Source organism: Phyllobates terribilis, unplaced genomic scaffold (assembly GCF_046119375.1).
Source record: "Phyllobates terribilis strain yellow unplaced genomic scaffold, ASM4611937v1 Scaffold_7__3_contigs__length_470593459, whole genome shotgun sequence".
NCBI classification, from domain to species: Eukaryota; Metazoa; Chordata; class Amphibia; order Anura; family Dendrobatidae; genus Phyllobates; species Phyllobates terribilis.
In genome coordinates, this window is record NW_027362767.1 from 147,468,786 (window position 1) to 147,495,445 (window position 26,660).

Sequence of the window (26,660 nt, forward strand, 5' to 3'; positions counted from 1 at the left end):
GACTGATAACACCTCTATATACAGTAGATAACACAGGATCCACAATTCACAATAGGTAATATCACAGCTCACCTCCTCCTCCTCCTGTACAATGACTGATAACACCTCTATATACAGTATATAACACAGGATCCAACATTCACAATAGATGATGCCAGAGCTCACCTCCTCCTCCTCCTGTGCAATGACTGATAACACCTCTATATACAGTAGATAACTCAGGATCTACCTTTCACAATAGCTGATGTCAAAGCTCACCTCCTCCTCCTGTACAATGACCAATAACACCTCTATATACAGTAGATAACACAGGATCCACCATTCACAATAGGCGATGTCACAGCTCACCTCCTCCTCCTTTATAATGACTGATCACACCTCTATATACAGTAGATAACACAGGATCCACCATTCACAATAGGTGATGTCACAGCCCACCTCCTCCTGTACAATGACTGATAACACCCCTATATACAGTAGATAACATAGGATCCACCATTCACAATAGGTGATGTCACAGCTCACCTCCTCCTGTAAAATGATTGATAACACCTCTATATACAGTAGATAACACAAGATCCAATATTCACAATAGGTGATGTCACAGCTCACCTCCTCCTCTCCTCCTGTACAATGATTGATAACACTTCTATATATTGTAGATATCACCTATTGTGAATATTGGATTTTGTGTAGTCACAGCTCACCTTCTCTCCCTCCTGTAAAATGACTGATAACACCCCTATATACAGTAGATAATACAGGATCCACCAATCACATTAGGTGATGTGACAGCTCACCTCTTTCTGTACAATGACTAATAACTCCTCTTTATACAGTAGATAACACAGGATCCACCATTCACAATAGGTGATGTCACAGCTCATCTCCTCCTCCTGTACAATGACTGATAACTCCTCTATATACAGTAAATAACACAAGATCCACCAATCACAATAGGTGATGTCACAGCTCTCCTCCTCCTGTACAATGACTAATAACTCCTCTATATACAGCTAATAACACAAGATCCACCAATCACAATAGGTGATGTCACAGCTCACCTCCTCCTCCTGTACAATGACTGATAACTCCTCTATATACAGTAGATAACACAAGATCCACCAATCACAATAGGTGATGTCACAGCTCTCCTCCTCCTGTACAATGACTAATAACTCCTCTATATACAGCTAATAACACAAGATCCACCAATCACAATAGGTGATGTCACAGCTCACCTCCTCCTCCTCCTGTACAATGACTGATAACACCTCTATATACAGCTAATAACACAAAATCCACCAATCACAATAGGTGATGTCACAGCTCTCCGCCTCTTCTTCATGTACAATGACTGATTATACCTCTATATTCAGTGGATAACACAAGATCCACCAATCACTATAGGCTATATCACAGCTCACCTCCTCCTCTTCTTCCTGTACAATGACTGATTATACCTCTATATTCAGTGGATAACACAAGATCCACCAATCACTATAGGTTATATCACAGCTCCCCCTCCCTTCACAATGACTTTTGGACACACTCATTAGACGCTTCAATACAAGATAGGGGTGGAGTCATTCTATTGGTGTTAATATACATGTGTATTTCCTGAACCAACAGGAAGTATCCAGGTAAAATAACCCTAGTGGCCAGTGTGAAAATTGCAATATGTCTAATTTATTCCTAATACAGATCAAAAGAGGAAAAATAATGTAAAAAAAATACAAAAATTAAAAATAAGAGTAGATAATGTTCGGTTGATACATTCTCTTAAAAAATTAAATTTCTCTAATGTATCTTTTCACAAAATATTTTTGCTTTTAGTGACCCCTTTAAAAATGAATTTCCCTTTAAACATGGAGACATAGATATTGTGGTGACTCATCTGTAAAGTAAATGACCCTCCAACACTATTCACAGTTTATTAGTTGCCCATATTGAGCATGGCTACACACTTCATACTAATGTTATATTATTAAAGGAGTTGTCCAGAATTAGAAAAAGATACGGTTGCCTTTTTCTCAAAGCAGTGCCACCTTTGTCAACAGGTTGTTTGTGGTATTGTAGTTTTGCCCCTTTCACTTTAATGCCAGATACAACCTCTAGACAGGGGTGGCGCTGTTTTAGAAGAAGGCAGCCATTTTTTTCTAATTGACAGAATGAGACACTCCTATGGCATTACTCTGCAGAATCCAAAAACTGGAGAGTATTTCACTTTGAAAGCTATCCTAAATAATGGCACAAGGTCAGCAAGTATTGGGAGGAATGATTTGGCAGGCTATGACTGGGAGAAACCGCCATTTTAATTTTTATTTCATAAATCAATAGTACAAATGAAAGTAAGCAACTTGTTAATATATGTTATCAGAAAAATCTGCTTCTTTCTCCTCCTGGATTGATTTTTCAATCTCAATAAGCAGCAAAATCTATATTCAGTGAAGACAGATTTTCACACTTCTGAGATAGGAAATGACGGTTGGTGCTTTTAAAATTCTATGGAAGAGGGAGGAGGTGGAAGCAGATACAGGCTGACGGGGAGGAGCTTGAGCCAGACACAGGCTAAGGGGGAGGAGCTGGAGCCAGACACAGGCCTTAGGGGAGGAGCTTGAGCCAGACACAGGCTAAGGGGGAGGAGCTGGAGCCAGACACAGGCCTTAGGGGAGGAGGTAGAGACAGATACAGACTGAGGAGGAGGAGGTAGAGGCAGACACAGGCTGAGGGGGAGGAGCTAGAGGCAGATACAGGCTGAGGGGGAGGAGGTAGAGGCAGATACAGGCTGACGTGGAGGAGATAGAGGCAGACACAGGCTGAGGAGGAGGAGGTAGAGGCAGATACAGGCTGAGGGGGAGGAGGTAGAGGCAGATACAGGCTGATGGGGAGGAGCTAGAGGCAGATACAGGCTGAGGGGAAAGAGGTAGAGACAGATACAGAATGAGGGGGAGGAGCTAGAGACAGATACAGGCTGAGGAGGAGGAGGTAGAGGCAGATACAGACTGAGGGGGAGAAGGTAGAGGCAGATACATCCTGAGGGAAAGGAGGTAGAGACATATACAGACTGAGGGGGAGGAAGTAGAGGCAGATACAGACTGAGGGGGAGGAGGTAGAGGCAGATACAGGCTGAAGAGGAGGAGTTAGAGACAGATACAGGCTGAGGGGGGGAGCTAGAGACAGAAACAGGCTGAGGAGGTAGAGGCAGATACAGACTGAGGGGGAGGAGGTAGAGGCAGATACAGACTGAGGAGGAGGAGGTAGCGGCAGATACAGACTGAGGGGGAGGAGGTAGAGGCAGATACAGACTGAGGGGGAGGAGGTAGAGGCAGATACAGACTGAGGGGGAGGAGGTAGAGGCAGATACAGACTGAGGAGGAGGAGGTAGCGGCAGATACAGACTGAGGGGGAGGAGGTAGAGGCAGATACAGGCTGAGGAGGAGGAGGTAGCGGCAGATAAAGGCTGAGGGGGAGGAGGTAGAGGCAGATACAGACTGAGGGGGAGGAGGTAGAGGCAGATACAGGCTGAGGGGGAGGAGGTAGAGGCAGATACAGACTGAGGGGGAAGAGCTAGAGGCAGATACAGACTGAGGGGGAGGAGGTAGAGGCAGATACAGGCTGAGGGGGAGGAGGTAGAGGCAGATACAGACTGAGGGGGAGGAGGTAGCGGCAGATACAGACTGAGGGGGAGGAGGTAGAGGCAGATACAGACTGAGGGGGAGGAGGTAGAGGCAGATACAGACTGAGGGGGAGGAGGTAGAGGCAGATACAGACTGAGGGGGAGGAGGTAGAGGCAGATACAGACTGAGGGGGAGGAGGTAGAGGCAGATACAGACTGAGGAGGAGGAGGTAGCGGCAGATACAGACTGAGGGGGAGGAGGTAGAGGCAGATACAGGCTGAGGAGGAGGAGGTAGCGGCAGATAAAGGCTGAGGGGGAGGAGGTAGAGGCAGATACAGACTGAGGGGGAGGAGGTAGAGGCAGATACAGGCTGAGGGGGAGGAGGTAGAGGCAGATACAGACTGAGGGGGAAGAGCTAGAGGCAGATACAGACTGAGGGGGAGGAGGTAGAGGCAGATACAGGCTGAGGGGGAGGAGGTAGAGGCAGATACAGACTGAGGAGGAGGAGGTAGAGGCAGATACAGACTGAGGGGGAGGAGCTAGAGGCAGATACAGACTGAGGGGGAGGAGGTAGAGGCAGATACAGGCTGAGGGGGAGGAGGTAGAGGCAGATACAGGCTGAGGGGGAGGAGGTAGAGGCAGATACAGACTGAGGTGGAGGAGCTAGAGGCAGACACCGTACAGTCTACAGCAAGTTGTCCTGAAATGACAGTTACAGTTCTCCACAGAACTTTGTGAGCACCAACTGTCCTCTCCCATCTTAGTAAAAGGAAAATCAGTATTCACTGAAGACAGATTTTACCTGTGAATTGAGCATTTTGAGAATGAATGATCAGTTTAAGAAAGAAGAGCCATTTACCTTTTGTCTGAGGGGTAGAGCTCCACCGTCAGGACATCCAGAGCATTCCAAGATGCAATACTGACTCCACCGAAGAGGCAGAGGAGCGCAATCATGGCCGATTCACTGTTCCCGAAAAATAGGAAGAAGCAGCTAATGCACGACATGACACTGGAACCAGCTAGGAACATAGACAAAGAAGTCAGGTGTGTATCCCATCAGTCGGTAGGCTTCCATCACATGATTATTAGATTAATTAAAGCATAATTAATAGAAAAAACGGCTTTCTTCCAAAAAAACAGCTCCACATTTGTGCACAGGCTACATCTAGTATTGCAGCTAGATAACCCACTAGCACTCCAGAATTGTGTTGTTGCGGCTGATAAGATTACTAACTGCTCAGATGTTGCAGCACCACAGGGGCTAAGTGGCCAGTATAAGAGTATTGTGGTTTTTATATTATCTACAACTGCCTTCACAAGTTCTTTGACACACAACCAGTGCTAAGCTGCCTGGCCGTCCTTTGTTTCTTCAAAACCCGGCAATGCCACCCCGAAGCAGGGCTATGGGGCATAGAAAACCGGCCATCATCAAGAGATTGCCCAACACGGACATCCTCTTCAATAAAAGTAAGAAGCTCTAATGTTAGTGATTATCAAAAATAAAATGACCCAAAAGTAACTCCTTTGTCAGAGCATTTGGTATCTTACCCAGCATACGAAGACGCCCAATCTTGTCCATGAGTAGAGCGGAGACAATATTGCCAGGTAAAACTGCCAGAGTCCCCAAGAAACTCACAAAGTAGATCATGTAGGCATTATTAATGTCATCGCTAAAGTCGAGCTGGCATCCCTCCTTACTGTGCAGGAACGTGCTGTTAATAATCCGACTATTGATGAACTTATAGTCAAACAGGTCTGAAAATCAAGAGCAAAAGTGATAATGACACAGATGAAATGAGTGTTAGAGTAGTTATAATCTTGTACATAGGGGCAGTATTATAGTAGTTATATTCTTATACATAGGGGCAGTATTATAGTAGTTATAATCTTGTACATAGGGGCAGTATTATAGTAGTTATATTCTTATACATAGGGGCAGTATTATAGTAGTTATATTCTTATACATAGGGGCAGTATTATAGTAGTTATATTCTTATACATAGGGGCAGTATTATAGTAGTTATATTCTTGTACATGGGAGGAGTATTATAGTAGTTATATTCTTATACATAGGGGCAGTATTATAGTAGTTATATTCTTATACATAGGGGCAGTATTATAGTAGTTATATTCTTGTACATAGGAGGAGTATTATAGTACTTATATTCTTGTACATAGGAGCAGTATTATAGTAGTTATATTCTAGTACATAGGGGCTGTATTATAGTACTTATATTCTTGTACATAGGAGCAGTATTATAGTAGCTATATTCTTGTACACAGGGGGCAGTATTATAGTACTTATATTCTTGTACATGGGGGCAGTATTATAGTAGTTATATTCTTGTACATAGGGGGCAGTATTATAGTAGTTATATTCTTGTACATAGGGGGCTGAATTATAGTAGTTATATTCTTGTACATAGGAGCAGTATTATAGTAGTTATATTTTTGTACATAGGGGGCAGTATTATAGCAGTTATATTCTTGTACATAGGAGCAGTATTATAGTAGTTATATTCTTATACATAGGGGCAGTATTATAGTAGTTATATTCTTGTACATAGGAGGAGTATTATAGTAGTTATAATCTTGTACATAGGGGCAGTATTATAGTAGTTATATTCTTATACATAGGGGCAGTATTATAGTAGTTATATTCTTGTACATAGGAGGAGTATTATAGTACTTATATTCTTGTACATAGGAGCAGTATTATAGTAGCTATATTCTTGTACACAGGGGGCAGTATTATAGTACTTATATTCTTGTACATGGGGGCAGTATTATAGTAGTTATATTCTTGTACATAGGGGGCAGTATTATAGTAGTTATATTCTTGTACATAGGGGGCTGAATTATAGTAGTTATATTCTTGTACATAGGAGCAGTATTATAGTAGTTATATTTTTGTACATAGGGGGCAGTATTATAGCAGTTATATTCTTGTACATAGGAGCAGTATTATAGTAGTTATATTCTTGTACATAGGGACAGTATTATAGTTATATTCTTGTACATAGGAGCAGTATTATAGTAATTATATTCTTGTACATGGGGGCAGTATTATAGTAGTTATATTCTTGTACATAGGGGGCAGTATTATAGTAGTTATATTCTTGTACATAGGAGCAGTATTATAGTAGTTATATTCTTGTACATAGGGACAGTATTATAGTTATATTCTTGTACATAGGAGCAGTATTATAGTAATTATATTCTTGTACATGGGGGCAGTATTATAGTAGTTATATTCTTGTACATAGGGGGCAGTATTATAGTAGTTATATTCTTGTACATAGGGGGCTGAATTATAGTAGTTATATTCTTGTACATAGGAGCAGTATTATAGTAGTTATATTCTTGTATATAGGAGCAGTATTATAGTAGTTATATTCTTGTATATAGGAGCAGTATTATAGTACTTATATTCTTGTATATAGGAGCAGTATTATAGTAGTTATATTCTGGTACATAGGGGCAGTATTATAGTAGTTATATTCTTGTACATAGGAGGAGTATTATAGTACTTATATTCTTGTACATAGGAGCAGTATTATAGTAGCTATATTCTTGTACATAGGGGGCAGTATTATAGTAATTATATTCTTGTACATGGGGGCAGTATTATAGTAGTTATATTCTTGTACATAGGAGCAGTATTATAGTAGTTATATTCTTGTACATAGAGGCAGTATTATAGTAGTTATATTCTTGTACATAGGGGGCAGTATTATAGTAGTTATATTCTTGTACATAGGGGGCTGAATTATAGTAGTTATATTCTTGTACATAGGAGCAGTATTATAGTAGTTATATTCTTGTATATAGGAGCAGTATTATAGTAGTTATATTCTTGTATATAGGAGCAGTATTATAGTAGTTATATTCTTGTATATAGGAGCAGTATTATAGTAGTTAAATTCTTGTACATAGGGGACAGTATTATAGTAGTTATATTCTTGTACATAGGGAGCAGTATTATAGTAGTTATATTCTTGTACATATGAGGCAGTATTATAGTAGTTATAATCTTGTAGATATGGGCAGTATTATAGTAGTTATATTCTTGTATATAGGAGCAGTATTATAGTAGTTATATTCTTGTAGATATGGGCAGTATTATAGTAGTTATATTCTTGTATATAGGAGCAGTATTATAGTAGTTATATTCTTGTACATAGGGGACAGTATTATAGTAGTTATATTCTTGTACATAGGGGCAGTATTATAGTAGTTATATTCTTGTACATATGAGGCAGTATTATAGTAGTTATAATCTTGTACATAGGGGCAGTATTATAGTAGTTATATTTTTGTACATAGGGGCAGTATTATAGTAGTTATATTCTTGTACATAGGAGCAGTATTATAGTAGTTATATTCTTGTACATAGGAGCAGTATTATAGCAGTTATATTCTTGTACATAGGAGCAGTAATATAGTAGTTATATTCTTGTACATAGGAGCAGTAATATAGTAGTTATATTCTTGTACATAGGGGCAGTATTATAGTAGTTATATTCTTGTACATAGGGGCAGTATTATAGTAGTTATATTCTTGTACATAGGAGCAGTATTATAGTAGTTATATTCTTGTACATAGGAGCAGTATTATAGTAGTTATATTCTTGTACATAGGAGCAGTAATATAGTAGTTATATTTTTGTACATAGGGAGCAGTATTATAGTAGTTATATTCTTGTATATAGGAGCCGTATTATAGTAGTTATATTCTTGTACATAGTGGGCAGTATTATAGTAGTTATATTCTTGTACATAGGGGCAGTATTATAGTAGTTATATTCTTGTACATAGGGAGCAGTATTATAGTAGTTATATTCTTGTATATAGGGGCAGTATTATAGTAGTTATATTCTTGTACATAGTGGGCAGTATTATAGCAGTTATATTTTTGTACATAGGGAGCAGTATTATAGTAGTTATATTTTTGTACATAGGGAGCAGTATTATAGTAGTTATATTCTTGTATATAGGAGCCATATTATAGTAGTTATATTCTTGTACATAGGGGCAGTATTATAGTAGTTATATTCTTGTACATAGGGAACAGTATTATAGTAGTTATATTCTTGTACATAGGGAGCAGTATTATAGTAGTTATATTCTTGTATATAGGGGCAGTATTATAGTAGTTATATTCTTGTACATAGTGGGCAGTATTATAGTAGTTATATTCTTGTACATAGGAGCAGTATTATAGTAGTTATATTCATGTACATAGGGGCAGTATTATAGTAGTTATATTCTTGTATATAGGGGCAGTATTATAGTAGTTATATTCTTGTACATAGTGGGCAGTATTATAGTAGTTATATTCTTGTACATAGGAGCAGTATTATAGTAGTTATATTCTTGTACATAGGGGCAGTATTATAGTAGTTATATTCTTGTACATAGGGGAAGTATTATAGTAGTTATATTCTTGTACATAGGAGCAGTATTATAGTAGTTATATTCTTGTACATAGGGGGCAGTATTATAGTAGTTATATTCTTGTACATAGGGGGCAGTGTTAGAGTAGTTATAATCTTGTACATATTGAGCAGTATTATAGTAGTTATATTCGTGTACATAGGGGCAGTACTATAGTAGTTATATTCTTGTATATAGGGGCAGTATTATAGTAGTTATATTCTTGTACATAGTGGGCAGTATTATAGCAGTTATATTTTTGTACATAGGGAGCAGTATTATAGTAGTTATATTTTTGTACATAGGGAGCAGTATTATAGTAGTTATATTCTTGTATATAGGAGCCATATTATAGTAGTTATATTCTTGTACATAGGGGCAGTATTATAGTAGTTATATTCTTGTACATAGGGAACAGTATTATAGTAGTTATATTCTTGTACATAGGGAGCAGTATTATAGTAGTTATATTCTTGTATATAGGGGCAGTATTATAGTAGTTATATTCTTGTACATAGTGGGCAGTATTATAGTAGTTATATTCTTGTACATAGGAGCAGTATTATAGTAGTTATATTCATGTACATAGGGGCAGTATTATAGTAGTTATATTCTTGTATATAGGGGCAGTATTATAGTAGTTATATTCTTGTACATAGTGGGCAGTATTATAGTAGTTATATTCTTGTACATAGGAGCAGTATTATAGTAGTTATATTCTTGTACATAGGGGCAGTATTATAGTAGTTATATTCTTGTACATAGGGGAAGTATTATAGTAGTTATATTCTTGTACATAGGAGCAGTATTATAGTAGTTATATTCTTGTACATAGGGGGCAGTATTATAGTAGTTATATTCTTGTACATAGGGGGCAGTGTTAGAGTAGTTATAATCTTGTACATATTGAGCAGTATTATAGTAGTTATATTCGTGTACATAGGGGCAGTACTATAGTAGTTATATTCTTGTATATAGGGGCAGTATTATAGTAGTTATATTCTTGTACATAGTGGGCAGTATTATAGTAGTTATATTCTTGTACATAGGAGCAGTATTATAGTAGTTATATTCTTGTACATAGGGGCAGTATTATAGTAGTTATATTCTTGTACATAGGGGCAGTATTATAGTAGTTATATTCTTGTACATAGGAGCAGTATTATAGTAGTTATATTCTTGTACATAGGGGGCAGTATTATAGTAGTTATATTCTTGTACATAGGGGGCAGTGTTAGAGTAGTTATAATCTTGTACATAGGGAGCAGTATTATAGTAGTTATATTCTTGTACATAGGGGCAGTATTATAGTAGTTATATTCTTGTACATAGGGAGCTGTATTATAGTAGTTATATTCTTGAACATAGGGAGCAGTATTATAGTAGTTATATTCTTGTACATAGGGGGCAGTGTTATAGTAGTTATATTCTTGTACATGGGGAGCAGTATTATAGTACTTATATTCTTGTACATAGGGGCAGTATTATAGTACTTATATTCTTGTACATAGGGGCAGTATTATAGTAGTTATAGTCTTGTACATAGGGAGCAGTATTATAGTAGTTATATTCTTCTACATAGAGTCAATATTATAGTAGTTATATTCTTGTACATAGTGGGCAGTATTATAGTAGTTATATTCTTGTACATAGGAGCAGTGTTATAGTAGTTATATTCTTGTACATGGGGAGCAGTATTATAGTACTTATATTCTTGTACATAGGGGCAGTATTATAGTACTTATATTCTTGTACATAGGTGCAGTATTATAGTAGTTATAGTCTTGTACATAGGGAGCAGTATTATAGTAGTTATATTCTTCTACATAGAGTCAATATTATAGTAGTTATATTCTTGGACATAGGGGCAGTTTTATAGTAGTTATATTCTTGTACATAGGGGCAGTATTATAGTAGTTATATTCTTGTACATAGGGGCAGTATTATAGTAGTTATATTCTTGTACATAGGAGCAGTAATATAGTAGTTATATTCTTGTACATAGGAGCAGTATTATAGTAGTTATATTCTTGTACATAGGGGGCAGTATTATAGTAGTTATATTCTTGTACATAGGGGCTGTATTATAGTAGTTATATTCTTGAACATAGGGAGCAGTATTATAGTAGTTATATTCTTGTACATAGGGGGCAGTATTATAGTAGTTATATTCTTGTACATAGGGGCTGTATTATAGTAGCTATATTCTTGTACATAGGGGTAGTATTATAGTAGTTATAGTCTTCTACATAGGGAGCAGTATTATAGTAGTTATATTCTAGTACATAGGAGCAGTATTATAGTAGTTATATTCTTGTACATAGGGGGCAGTATTATAGTAGTTATATTCTTGTACAAAGGGGGCAGTATTATAGTAGTTATATTCTTGTACATAGGGGCTGTATTATAGTAGCTATATTCTTGTACATAGGGGTAGTATTATAGTAGTTATAGTCTTCTACATAGGGAGCAGTATTATAGTAGTTATATTCTTGTACATAGGAGCAGTAATATAGTAGTTATATTCTTGTACATAGGGGGCAGTATTATAGTAGTTATATTCTTGTACATAGGGGGCAGTATTATAGTAGTTATATTCTTGTACATAGGAGCAGCATTATAGTAGTTATATTTTTGTACATAGGGAGCAGTATTATAGTAGTTATATTCTTGTATATAGGAGCAGTATTATAGTAGTTATATTCTTGTATATAGGAGCAGTATTATAGTAGTTATATTCTTGTATATAGGGGCAGTATTATAGTAGTTATATTCTTGTACATAGTGGGCAGTATTATAGTAGTTATATTCTTGTACATAGGGGCAGTATTACAGTACTTATATTCTTGTACATAGGGGCAGTATTATAGTAGTTATAGTCTTCTACATGAAGTCAATATTATAGTAGTTATATTCTTGTACATAGGGGCAGTATTATAGTAGTTATATTCTTGTACATAGGGGCAGTATTATAGTAGTCATATTCTTGTACATAGGAGCAGTATTATAATAGTTATATTCTTGTACATAGGGGGCAGTATTATAGTAGTTATATTCTTGTACATAGGAGCAGTATTATAGTAGTTATATTCTTGTACATAGGGGGCAGTATTATAGTAGTTATATTCTTGTACACAGGGAGCAGTATTATAGTAGTTATATTCTTGTACATAGGGGCAGTATTACAGTAGTTATATTCTTGTACATAGGGGCAGTATTATAGTAGTGTTATTCTTGTACATAGGGTGCAGTATTAAAGCAGTTATATTCTTGTACATAGGGGCAGTATTATAGTAGTTATATTCTTGTACATAGGGGCAGTATTATAGTAGTTCTATTCTTGTAGATAGGGGGCCATGTTATTGTAGTTATATTCTTGTACATAGGGAGCAGTATTATAGTAGTTATATTCTTGTATATAGGGGCAGTATTATAGTAGTTATATTCTTGTACATAGGAGCAGTATTATAGTAGTTATATTCTTGTACATAGGGAGCAGTATTATAGTAGTTATATTCTTGTACATAGGAGCAGTATTATAGTAGTTATATTCTTGTACATAGGGGGCAGTATTATAGTAGTTATATTCTTGTACATAGGGGCTGTATTATAGTAGTTATATTCTTGAACATAGGGAGCAGTATTATAGTAGTTATATTCTTGTACATAGGGAGCAGTATTATAGTAGTTATATTCTTGTACATAGGTGGCAGTATTATAGTAGTTATATTCTTGTACACAGGAGCAGTATTATAGTAGTTATATTCTTGTACATAGGAGCAGTAATATAGTAGTTATATTCTTGTACATAGGGGGCAGTATTATAGTAGTTATATTCTTGTACATAGGGGGCAGTATTATAGTAGTTATATTCTTGTACATAGGAGCAGTATTATAGTAGTTATATTTTTGTACATAGGGAGCAGTATTATAGTAGTTATATTCTTGTATATAGGAGCCGTATTATAGTAGTTATATTCTTGTACATAGGGAACAGTTTTATAGTAGTTATATTCTTGTACATAGGGAGCAGTATTATAGTAGTTATATTCTTGTATATAGGGGCAGTATTATAGTAGTTATATTCTTGTACATAGTGGGCAGTATTATAGTGGTTATATTCTTGTACATAGGAGCAGTATTATAGTAGTTATATTCTTGTACATAGGGGCAGTATTATAGTAGTTATATTCTTGTACATACGGGCAGTATTATAGTAGTTATATTCTTGTACATAGGGGGGCAGTATTATAGTAGTTATATTCTTGTACATAGAAGCAGTATCATAGTAGTTATATTCTTGTACATAGGGAGCAGTATTATAGTAGTTATATACTTGTACATAGGAGCAGTATTATAGTAGTTATATTCTTATACATAGGGGGCAGTATTATAGTAGTTATATTCTTGTACATAGGGGGCAGTATTATAGTAGTTATATTCTTGTACATAGGAGCAGTATTATAGTAGTTATATTCTTGTACATAGGGACAGTATTATAGTTATATTCTTGTACATAGGAGCAGTATTATAGTAATTATATTCTTGTACATGGGGGCAGTATTATAGTAGTTATATTCTTGTACATAGGGGGCAGTATTATAGTAGTTATATTCTTGTACATAGGGGGCTGAATTATAGTAGTTATATTCTTGTACATAGGAGCAGTATTATAGTAGTTATATTCTTGTATATAGGAGCAGTATTATAGTAGTTATATTCTTGTATATAGGAGCAGTATTATAGTACTTATATTCTTGTATATAGGAGCAGTATTATAGTAGTTATATTCTGGTACATAGGGGCAGTATTATAGTAGTTATATTCTTGTACATAGGAGGAGTATTATAGTACTTATATTCTTGTACATAGGAGCAGTATTATAGTAGCTATATTCTTGTACATAGGGGGCAGTATTATAGTAATTATATTCTTGTACATGGGGGCAGTATTATAGTAGTTATATTCTTGTACATAGGAGCAGTATTATAGTAGTTATATTCTTGTACATAGAGGCAGTATTATAGTAGTTATATTCTTGTACATAGGGGGCAGTATTATAGTAGTTATATTCTTGTACATAGGGGGCTGAATTATAGTAGTTATATTCTTGTACATAGGAGCAGTATTATAGTAGTTATATTCTTGTATATAGGAGCAGTATTATAGTAGTTATATTCTTGTATATAGGAGCAGTATTATAGTAGTTATATTCTTGTATATAGGAGCAGTATTATAGTAGTTAAATTCTTGTACATAGGGGACAGTATTATAGTAGTTATATTCTTGTACATAGGGAGCAGTATTATAGTAGTTATATTCTTGTACATATGAGGCAGTATTATAGTAGTTATAATCTTGTAGATATGGGCAGTATTATAGTAGTTATATTCTTGTATATAGGAGCAGTATTATAGTAGTTATATTCTTGTAGATATGGGCAGTATTATAGTAGTTATATTCTTGTATATAGGAGCAGTATTATAGTAGTTATATTCTTGTACATAGGGGACAGTATTATAGTAGTTATATTCTTGTACATAGGGGCAGTATTATAGTAGTTATATTCTTGTACATATGAGGCAGTATTATAGTAGTTATAATCTTGTACATAGGGGCAGTATTATAGTAGTTATATTTTTGTACATAGGGGCAGTATTATAGTAGTTATATTCTTGTACATAGGAGCAGTATTATAGTAGTTATATTCTTGTACATAGGAGCAGTATTATAGCAGTTATATTCTTGTACATAGGAGCAGTAATATAGTAGTTATATTCTTGTACATAGGAGCAGTAATATAGTAGTTATATTCTTGTACATAGGGGCAGTATTATAGTAGTTATATTCTTGTACATAGGGGCAGTATTATAGTAGTTATATTCTTGTACATAGGAGCAGTATTATAGTAGTTATATTCTTGTACATAGGAGCAGTATTATAGTAGTTATATTCTTGTACATAGGAGCAGTAATATAGTAGTTATATTTTTGTACATAGGGAGCAGTATTATAGTAGTTATATTCTTGTATATAGGAGCCGTATTATAGTAGTTATATTCTTGTACATAGTGGGCAGTATTATAGTAGTTATATTCTTGTACATAGGGGCAGTATTATAGTAGTTATATTCTTGTACATAGGGAGCAGTATTATAGTAGTTATATTCTTGTATATAGGGGCAGTATTATAGTAGTTATATTCTTGTACATAGTGGGCAGTATTATAGCAGTTATATTTTTGTACATAGGGAGCAGTATTATAGTAGTTATATTTTTGTACATAGGGAGCAGTATTATAGTAGTTATATTCTTGTATATAGGAGCCATATTATAGTAGTTATATTCTTGTACATAGGGGCAGTATTATAGTAGTTATATTCTTGTACATAGGGAACAGTATTATAGTAGTTATATTCTTGTACATAGGGAGCAGTATTATAGTAGTTATATTCTTGTATATAGGGGCAGTATTATAGTAGTTATATTCTTGTACATAGTGGGCAGTATTATAGTAGTTATATTCTTGTACATAGGAGCAGTATTATAGTAGTTATATTCATGTACATAGGGGCAGTATTATAGTAGTTATATTCTTGTATATAGGGGCAGTATTATAGTAGTTATATTCTTGTACATAGTGGGCAGTATTATAGTAGTTATATTCTTGTACATAGGAGCAGTATTATAGTAGTTATATTCTTGTACATAGGGGCAGTATTATAGTAGTTATATTCTTGTACATAGGGGAAGTATTATAGTAGTTATATTCTTGTACATAGGAGCAGTATTATAGTAGTTATATTCTTGTACATAGGGGGCAGTATTATAGTAGTTATATTCTTGTACATAGGGGGCAGTGTTAGAGTAGTTATAATCTTGTACATATTGAGCAGTATTATAGTAGTTATATTCGTGTACATAGGGGCAGTACTATAGTAGTTATATTCTTGTATATAGGGGCAGTATTATAGTAGTTATATTCTTGTACATAGTGGGCAGTATTATAGCAGTTATATTTTTGTACATAGGGAGCAGTATTATAGTAGTTATATTTTTGTACATAGGGAGCAGTATTATAGTAGTTATATTCTTGTATATAGGAGCCATATTATAGTAGTTATATTCTTGTACATAGGGGCAGTATTATAGTAGTTATATTCTTGTACATAGGGAACAGTATTATAGTAGTTATATTCTTGTACATAGGGAGCAGTATTATAGTAGTTATATTCTTGTATATAGGGGCAGTATTATAGTAGTTATATTCTTGTACATAGTGGGCAGTATTATAGTAGTTATATTCTTGTACATAGGAGCAGTATTATAGTAGTTATATTCATGTACATAGGGGCAGTATTATAGTAGTTATATTCTTGTATATAGGGGCAGTATTATAGTAGTTATATTCTTGTACATAGTGGGCAGTATTATAGTAGTTATATTCTTGTACATAGGAGCAGTATTATAGTAGTTATATTCTTGTACATAGGGGCAGTATTATAGTAGTTATATTCTTGTACATAGGGGAAGTATTATAGTAGTTATATTCTTGTACATAGGAGCAGTATTATAGTAGTTATATTCTTGTACATAGGGGGCAGTATTATAGTAGTTATATTCTTGTACATAGGGGGCAGTGTTAGAGTAGTTATAATCTTGTACATATTGAGCAGTATTATAGTAGTTATATTCGTGTACATAGGGGCAGTACTATAGTAGTTATATTCTTGTATATAGGGGCAGTATTATAGTAGTTATATTCTTGTACATAGTGGGCAGTATTATAGTAGTTATATTCTTGTACATAGGAGCAGTATTATAGTAGTTATATTCTTGTACATAGGGGCAGTATTATAGTAGTTATATTCTTGTACATAGGGGCAGTATTATAGTAGTTATATTCTTGTACATAGGAGCAGTATTATAGTAGTTATATTCTTGTACATAGGGGGCAGTATTATAGTAGTTATATTCTTGTACATAGGGGGCAGTGTTAGAGTAGTTATAATCTTGTACATAGGGAGCAGTATTATAGTAGTTATATTCTTGTACATAGGGGCAGTATTATAGTAGTTATATTCTTGTACATAGGGAGCTGTATTATAGTAGTTATATTCTTGAACATAGGGAGCAGTATTATAGTAGTTATATTCTTGTACATAGGGGGCAGTGTTATAGTAGTTATATTCTTGTACATGGGGAGCAGTATTATAGTACTTATATTCTTGTACATAGGGGCAGTATTATAGTACTTATATTCTTGTACATAGGGGCAGTATTATAGTAGTTATAGTCTTGTACATAGGGAGCAGTATTATAGTAGTTATATTCTTCTACATAGAGTCAATATTATAGTAGTTATATTCTTGTACATAGTGGGCAGTATTATAGTAGTTATATTCTTGTACATAGGAGCAGTGTTATAGTAGTTATATTCTTGTACATGGGGAGCAGTATTATAGTACTTATATTCTTGTACATAGGGGCAGTATTATAGTACTTATATTCTTGTACATAGGTGCAGTATTATAGTAGTTATAGTCTTGTACATAGGGAGCAGTATTATAGTAGTTATATTCTTCTACATAGAGTCAATATTATAGTAGTTATATTCTTGGACATAGGGGCAGTTTTATAGTAGTTATATTCTTGTACATAGGGGCAGTATTATAGTAGTTATATTCTTGTACATAGGGGCAGTATTATAGTAGTTATATTCTTGTACATAGGAGCAGTAATATAGTAGTTATATTCTTGTACATAGGAGCAGTATTATAGTAGTTATATTCTTGTACATAGGGGGCAGTATTATAGTAGTTATATTCTTGTACATAGGGGCTGTATTATAGTAGTTATATTCTTGAACATAGGGAGCAGTATTATAGTAGTTATATTCTTGTACATAGGGGGCAGTATTATAGTAGTTATATTCTTGTACATAGGGGCTGTATTATAGTAGCTATATTCTTGTACATAGGGGTAGTATTATAGTAGTTATAGTCTTCTACATAGGGAGCAGTATTATAGTAGTTATATTCTAGTACATAGGAGCAGTATTATAGTAGTTATATTCTTGTACATAGGGGGCAGTATTATAGTAGTTATATTCTTGTACAAAGGGGGCAGTATTATAGTAGTTATATTCTTGTACATAGGGGCTGTATTATAGTAGCTATATTCTTGTACATAGGGGTAGTATTATAGTAGTTATAGTCTTCTACATAGGGAGCAGTATTATAGTAGTTATATTCTTGTACATAGGAGCAGTAATATAGTAGTTATATTCTTGTACATAGGGGGCAGTATTATAGTAGTTATATTCTTGTACATAGGGGGCAGTATTATAGTAGTTATATTCTTGTACATAGGAGCAGCATTATAGTAGTTATATTTTTGTACATAGGGAGCAGTATTATAGTAGTTATATTCTTGTATATAGGAGCAGTATTATAGTAGTTATATTCTTGTATATAGGAGCAGTATTATAGTAGTTATATTCTTGTATATAGGGGCAGTATTATAGTAGTTATATTCTTGTACATAGTGGGCAGTATTATAGTAGTTATATTCTTGTACATAGGGGCAGTATTACAGTACTTATATTCTTGTACATAGGGGCAGTATTATAGTAGTTATAGTCTTCTACATAAAGTCAATATTATAGTAGTTATATTCTTGTACATAGGGGCAGTATTATAGTAGTTATATTCTTGTACATAGGGGCAGTATTATAGTAGTCATATTCTTGTACATAGGAGCAGTATTATAATAGTTATATTCTTGTACATAGGGGGCAGTATTATAGTAGTTATATTCTTGTACATAGGAGCAGTATTATAGTAGTTATATTCTTGTACATAGGGGGCAGTATTATAGTAGTTATATTCTTGTACACAGGGAGCAGTATTATAGTAGTTATATTCTTGTACATAGGGGCAGTATTACAGTAGTTATATTCTTGTACATAGGGGCAGTATTATAGTAGTGTTATTCTTGTACATAGGGTGCAGTATTAAAGCAGTTATATTCTTGTACATAGGGGCAGTATTATAGTAGTTATATTCTTGTACATAGGGGCAGTATTATAGTAGTTCTATTCTTGTAGATAGGGGGCCATGTTATTGTAGTTATATTCTTGTACATAGGGAGCAGTATTATAGTAGTTATATTCTTGTATATAGGGGCAGTATTATAGTAGTTATATTCTTGTACATAGGAGCAGTATTATAGTAGTTATATTCTTGTACATAGGGAGCAGTATTATAGTAGTTATATTCTTGTACATAGGAGCAGTATTATAGTAGTTATATTCTTGTACATAGGGGGCAGTATTATAGTAGTTATATTCTTGTACATAGGGGCTGTATTATAGTAGTTATATTCTTGAACATAGGGAGCAGTATTATAGTAGTTATATTCTTGTACATAGGGAGCAGTATTATAGTAGTTATATTCTTGTACATAGGTGGCAGTATTATAGTAGTTATATTCTTGTACACAGGAGCAGTATTATAGTAGTTATATTCTTGTACATAGGAGCAGTAATATAGTAGTTATATTCTTGTACATAGGGGGCAGTATTATAGTAGTTATATTCTTGTACATAGGGGGCAGTATTATAGTAGTTATATTCTTGTACATAGGAGCAGTATTATAGTAGTTATATTTTTGTACATAGGGAGCAGTATTATAGTAGTTATATTCTTGTATATAGGAGCCGTATTATAGTAGTTATATTCTTGTACATAGGGAACAGTTTTATAGTAGTTATATTCTTGTACATAGGGAGCAGTATTATAGTAGTTATATTCTTGTATATAGGGGCAGTATTATAGTAGTTATATTCTTGTACATAGTGGGCAGTATTATAGTGGTTATATTCTTGTACATAGGAGCAGTATTATAGTAGTTATATTCTTGTACATAGGGGCAGTATTATAGTAGTTATATTCTTGTACATACGGGCAGTATTATAGTAGTTATATTCTTGTACATAGGGGGGCAGTATTATAGTAGTTATATTCTTGTACATAGAAGCAGTATCATAGTAGTTATATTCTTGTACATAGGGAGCAGTATTATAGTAGTTATATTCTTGTACATAGGGGGCAGTGTTATAGTAGTTATATTCTTGTACATGGGGAGCAGTATTATAGTACTTATATTCTTGTACATAGGGGCAGTATTATAGTAGTTATATTCTTCTACATAGGGTCAGTATTATAGTAGTTATATTCTTGTACATAGGGGCAGTATTATAGTAGTTATATTCTTGTACACAGGGAGCAGTATTATAGTAGTTATATTCTTGTACATAGGGGCAGTATTATAGTAGTTATATTCTTGTACATAGGGGCAGTATTATAGTAGTGTTATCCTTGTACATAGGGGGCTGTATTATAGCAGTTATATTCTTGTACATAGGGGCAGTATTATAGTAGTTATATTCTTGTTCATAGGGGCAGTATTATAGTAGTTATATTCTTGTAGATAGTGGGCCATGTTATTGTAGTTATATTCTTGTACATAGGGGGCAGTATTATAGTAGTTATATTTTTGTACATAGAGGGCAGTATTATAGTAGTTATAATCTTGTACATAGGGAGCAGTATTATAGTAGTTATATTCTTATACATAGGGGGCAGTATTATAGTACTTATATTCTTGTACATAGGGAGCAGTATTATAGTAGTTATCTTCTTGTATATAGGAGCCGTATTATAGTAGTTATATTCTTGTACATAGGGAACAGTTTTATAGTAGTTATATTCTTGTACATAGGGAGCAGTATTATAGTAGTTATATTCTTGTATATAGGGGCAGTATTATAGTAGTTATATTCTTGTACATAGTGGGCAGTATTATAGTGGTTATATTCTTGTACATAGGAGCAGTATTATAGTAGTTATATTCTTGTACATAGGGGCAGTATTATAGTAGTTATATTCTTGTACATACGGGCAGTATTATAGTAGTTATATTCTTGTACATAGGGGGGCAGTATTATAGTAGTTATATTCTTGTACATAGAAGCAGTATCATAGTAGTTATATTCTTGTACATAGGGAGCAGTATTATAGTAGTTATATTCTTGTACATAGGGGGCAGTGTTATAGTAGTTATATTCTTGTACATGGGGAGCAGTATTATAGTACTTATATTCTTGTACATAGGGGCAGTATTATAGTAGTTATATTCTTCTACATAGGGTCAGTATTATAGTAGTTATATTCTTGTACATAGGGGCAGTATTATAGTAGTTATATTCTTGTACACAGGGAGCAGTATTATAGTAGTTATATTCTTGTACATAGGGGCAGTATTATAGTAGTTATATTCTTGTACATAGGGGCAGTATTATAGTAGTGTTATCCTTGTACATAGGGGGCTGTATTATAGCAGTTATATTCTTGTACATAGGGGCAGTATTATAGTAGTTATATTCTTGTACATAGGGGCAGTATTATAGTAGTTATATTCTTGTAGATAGTGGGCCATGTTATTGTAGTTATATTCTTGTACATAGGGGGCAGTATTATAGTAGTTATATTTTTGTACATAGAGGGCAGTATTATAGTAGTTATAATCTTGTACATAGGGAGCAGTATTATAGTAGTTATATTCTTATACATAGGGGGCAGTATTATAGTACTTATATTCTTGTACATAGGGGGCAGTATTAAAGTAGTTATATACTTGTACATAGGGTGCAGTATTATAGTAGTTATATTCTTGTACATAGGGGGCAGTATTATAGTAGTTATATTCTTGTACATAGGGGCAGTATTATAGTAGTTATATTCTTGTACATAGGGGGCAGTATTAAAGTAGTTATATACTTGTACATAGGGGGCAGTATTATAGTAGTTATAATCTTGTATATAGGGAGCAGTATTATAGTAGTTATATTCTTGTACATAGGGGCAGTATTATAGTAGTTATATTCTTGTACATAGGAGCAGTATTATATAGGGGCAGTATTATAGTAGTTATATTTGTAACGGGTCTGGGAGGCGGAACCTCTGAGCTACTATACAAGGGGGCGGTCCTTGTAAGGGAGCGGGTGGCGACCAGGCAGGCAGTCACAGCAGATGACCGGGACAGTCTCTGGAAGAACGGGCAGGAGGTCACGGCAAGTGACCGGGGCAGTCTCTGGATGAACGGGCAGATGGTCACGGCAAGTGACCGGGGCAGTCTCTGGATGAACGGGCAGATGGTCACGGCAAGTGACCGGGGCAGTCTCTGGATGAACGGGCAGATGGTCACGGCAAGTGACCGGGGCAGTCTCTGGGTAAAGGGTTGGTACGACCTATGGCGGCTGATGGTAGACGTGAGCTCCCAGGTGAGCAGGTGAGAGTCTCTGGATAAACGGGTGGTCACAGCATGTGACGGCGGAGCCTCCAGGAAGACCAACAGACAGGCGGCAGATGAGCGCTCCCAGGTGAGCGGGCAGAAGTCTCTGGACAGGCGGGTGGTCACAGCACGTGACGGCAGAGCCTTCAGGTAGGCTAGGAGACAGGCAGCAGATGAGCGCTCCCAGGTGAGCGGGCAGGAGTCACTGGACAGGCAGGTGGTCACAGCACGTGACGGCGGAGCCTCCAGGTAGGCTAGCAGGCAGGTAGCAGATGTGCGCTCCCAGGTGAGCGGGCAAGCTGGTCCATAGACAGACTGACAGGAGTTGGAAGGCAGACCGTCGGACCTCAGGCAAGCAGGCAGGTAGCTGATGTGCGCTCCCAGGTGAGCGGGCAAGCTGGTCCTTAGACAGACTGACAGGAGTTGTAAGGCAGACCGTCGGACCTCAGGCTAGCAGGCAGGTAGCAGAATATCAGGCAGGAATAAGACAGCAAGCTGACAGGAATCTGGCAGGTATCTGGCAGGTAACTGGCAACGGGACATGAGGGCTGAAGCAGAGTAGTGAACAGTGCAACAACATTGCTCGGGCACCTCCATTTTGGAGGAGGTGCCTTATATATGGTGAAGTCCTCCGGCCATTGACCGGGGACTCCTTAGGACGGCGCGCGCGGCCCCTTTAAGAGGGAGGGAGAGCGCGCGCGCGCGCCCTAAGCACAGTGGCCGGGAAGGAGCGCGCGCTGCCAGCAGAGCGGGAGGAGGACGCCGGACACGGAGCAGAGAGGTGAGGGGAACAGCGTCCCTGCCTAGCAGAGGGCAGGGACGCCGGCGCTACAGTACCCCCCCCTTTAGGCCCCCCCTTTTTTAGGCCAGACAGAAATTTAGCAAGGATAAGAGGGGCATGGATGTTCTCCCGGGGCTCCCACGTTCTCTCCTCAGGACCAAACCCCTTCCAATCTACTAGAAAAAAGGTCTTTCCTCTTACCCTTTTGGTGGCAAGAATGTTCTCTACCTCAAACTCGTCCTCAGCAGAAACCGGAGCAGGAGGCGTACCTGTAGACTTGGAAAAAGAGTTAAGTACCACAGGTTTGAGGAGAGATACATGGAAGGAGTTAGGGATCCGTAAGTTGGCCGGGAGTTTCAATTTATAGGCCACCGGGTTGATCTGATTGATGACCTCCAGAGGACCGATGAACCGAGGCCCTAACTTGTAAGAAGGTATCTTGAGTCGGACATATTTAGATGAGAGCCAGACTTTATCTCCAGGACGAAATTGTGGAGGATCCAGGCGTTTTTTGTCAGCGTGTCTTTTCATCCGTTCGGACGACTGAAGGAGTGCGGATCGGGTACTCTCCCAAATGGAGGAAAATTTGCTAACGAGAGATTCCGCAGCCGGGTTGTCCACAGAGGTGGAGACAGGAAAAGGAATCCGAGGATGCTGACCGAAGACTACAAAAAACGGGGATTTGGAGGAGGATTCGCTCTCGTGATTGTTATAAGAGAACTCGGCCCATGGTAGGAGATCCACCCAGTCTGAATGATGGGCATTAACGAAGTGCCGGAGGTAACTGGTCAGGTTCTGATTGATCCGCTCCACTTGACCATTGGACTGTGGGTGGTAAGCGGAAGAGAAGTCCAGGGTGACGTCTAGCAGTTTACAAGTGGCTCTCCAGAAGCGTGAGGTGAACTGTACCCCACGATCCGACACGATGTGGAGGGGCAGGCCATGAAGACGGAAGATGTGGCGGATAAAGTCTTTAGCTAGCTCGGGTGCAGACGGGAGGCCTGGCAGGGGAACGAAATGAGCCATCTTGGAGAAGCGGTCAGCGACCACCCAAATGACCGTACAACCGGCAGAGACTGGGAGGTCAGTTATAAAGTCCATTGCTATATGCTGCCAGGGGGCAGCAGGTACAGAAAGCGGAAGGAGGCGACCGGCTGGCAGATGTCTCGTAACCTTGTTGCGGGCGCAGGACACACAGGCAGAAACAAAGTCTATAACGTCCTTGTGCAGGGTAGGCCACCAGTAGTGCCGGGTAATAAGCTGGAGGGTCTTTTTCTGACCGGCATGGCCAGCCAGTTTAGACGAGTGACCCCAGTGAAGGATCTTCTCCCGATCAGGTACTGATACGAACGTCTTTCCGGGAGGGAGACGATTTAGACTCACGGGAGCCACCTGCATTACTCTGGCGGGATCGATGATGTGTTTCGGATCTTCCTCGAGATCAGACACCAGAAAGGATCGAGACAAGGCGTCCGCCTTGACGTTTTTGTCAGCCGGGCGAAAATGAAGAACAAAATCAAAGCGAGCAAAAAACAAGGACCACCGGGCTTGGCGCGGGTTAAGTCTCTGGGCATGCTGGAGGTAAGCCAAGTTCTTGTGGTCAGTGTAAATTATTACCGGGTGAAGAGCCCCCTCGAGCAGGTAACGCCACTCCTCCAATGCCAGTTTGATGGCCAATAACTCTCGGTTTCCTATGGAATAATTGCGCTCTGAGGAGGAGAAGAGTTTAGAGAAGAAGCCGCAAGTTACCATCCTCCCGGAAGATGATTTTTGAGTAAGTACCGCTCCGGCTCCAGAGGAGGAGGCGTCAACTTCCAGGAAGAACTGCTTGTTGCCGTCCGGGCGATGCAGCACCGGGGCGGAAGAGAAGGCCTGTTTTAAGGAAAGAAAGGCCTCCTCTGCTTCGGGCGGCCACTCTTTGGGATTAGTACCCTTACGGGTGAGCGCGGAAATTGGGGCAGTCCGGGAAGAGAAGTGTGGTATGAAGAGGCGGTAGTAGTTGGCGAAGCCCAGGAACCGCTGAATGGCCTTCAACCCCTCCGGTCGAGGCCATTTCTCGATGGCAGACAGTTTCTCTGGATCCATTCGTAGGCCGGTCTGAGAAATAATGTAGCCCAAAAACGGAAGCGAGGTCTGCTCAAAGAGGCACTTCTCGTATTTAGCGAAGAGGTGATTCTGCCTGAGCCTGAGCAGGACCTGACGAACGTCCCTCGGGTGAGTCTGGAGATCCGGAGAGAAGACCAAGATGTCGTCCAGGTACACCACTACGCAGGAGTAGAGAAGGTCCCGGAAGATGTCATTGACCAACTCTTGAAAGACGGCAGGAGCGTTACAGAGACCAAAGGGCATTACCAGATATTCATAGTGGCCGTCCCGGGTGTTGAATGCCGTCTTCCATTCATCCCCCTGACGGATACGAACCAGGTTGTACGCCCCACGGAGGTCCAGTTTGGTGAAGATTCTAGCCCCCCTCAGACGATCAAATAACTCCGGAATGAGCGGAAGGGGGTACTTATTCTTCACCGTGATCTGGTTAAGGCCTCTATAGTCTATACAGGGACGGAGAGAACCGTCCTTCTTTTTGACGAAAAAGAAGCCTGCTCCCGCCGGGGAGGTAGATTTCCGGATGAATCCCCTGGCCAGATTCTCCTCAATATATTCGGACATCGACCGGGTCTCAGCAGTGGATAATGGATAAATACGCCCACGGGGAGGAGTAGTACCGGGTAACAGGTCGATAGGGCAGTCGTATGGTCTATGAGGGGGTAGTGTCTCTGCCTCCTTTTTATTAAAGACATCAGCATAAGACCAATAAGGAATCGGAAGTCCAGGTAGATTAGCTGGGGTAGGAGAAGGACGGACGGGATGGACGGGAACCAGACAGGTCTTATGGCAGTCCTGTCCCCAGCGAAGGACCTCTCCGGTCTGCCAGTCAAGCACGGGTGCATGTCTCTGGAGCCAAGGTAGACCTAGCAAGAGGGCGTGAGAGAGTCCAGGCAGAACATGAAAGGAGATACTCTCAGAATGCAGCATTCCCACCTGCAGAGTAATGGATTCGGTGATGAGTTGGATGGGGCGTGGTAAGAGACCCCCATCCACGGCAGCAACAGACAAGGGTACAGCCAGAGGTTTGGTGGGGATGCGGTATTTCTCTACCAGGGACTGTGAAATAAGATTCCCGGCTGCTCCAGAGTCAAGTTGGGCTAGTTCGAAATAACGGTTCTCCCCGCAGACGATTGAGACTGACAGCAGCAGAGATGGAGAGGATTTATTCTTGTCTAGGTCGACCTCTCTGAGCGAACCTAGACACAGGCGTTTCCCGACCTCTCCGGGCAGGCACGGATCCGGTGCTCCTTACTGCCACAGTAGAAGCAGCTCCCCTCGGCACGGCGTAAGTCCTGACGAGTTTTGACCATCTTGGTCTGGTCGACCTGCATAGGCTCAGGAGAGTGTGACGCGCCCCCTGGGC

At 38.0% G+C, this 26,660-nt stretch overlaps 1 protein-coding gene across 2 annotated transcripts in view; it reads right to left on the reverse strand.

Annotated features, from left to right (window-relative positions):
- SV2A (synaptic vesicle glycoprotein 2A) overlaps positions 1 to 26,660 on the reverse strand; it is a 197,602-nt gene that overhangs the window by 8,646 nt on the left and 162,296 nt on the right. For both annotated transcript variants that reach the window (XM_073639416.1, XM_073639418.1), the window contains exons 11-12: positions 5,169 to 5,375; positions 4,480 to 4,639 (exon numbers count right to left, since the gene is read on the reverse strand). In XM_073639416.1, the coding sequence (XP_073495517.1) occupies positions 4,480 to 4,639; positions 5,169 to 5,375 (367 nt within the window). The remainder of the gene's footprint in view (positions 1 to 4,479; positions 4,640 to 5,168; positions 5,376 to 26,660) is intronic.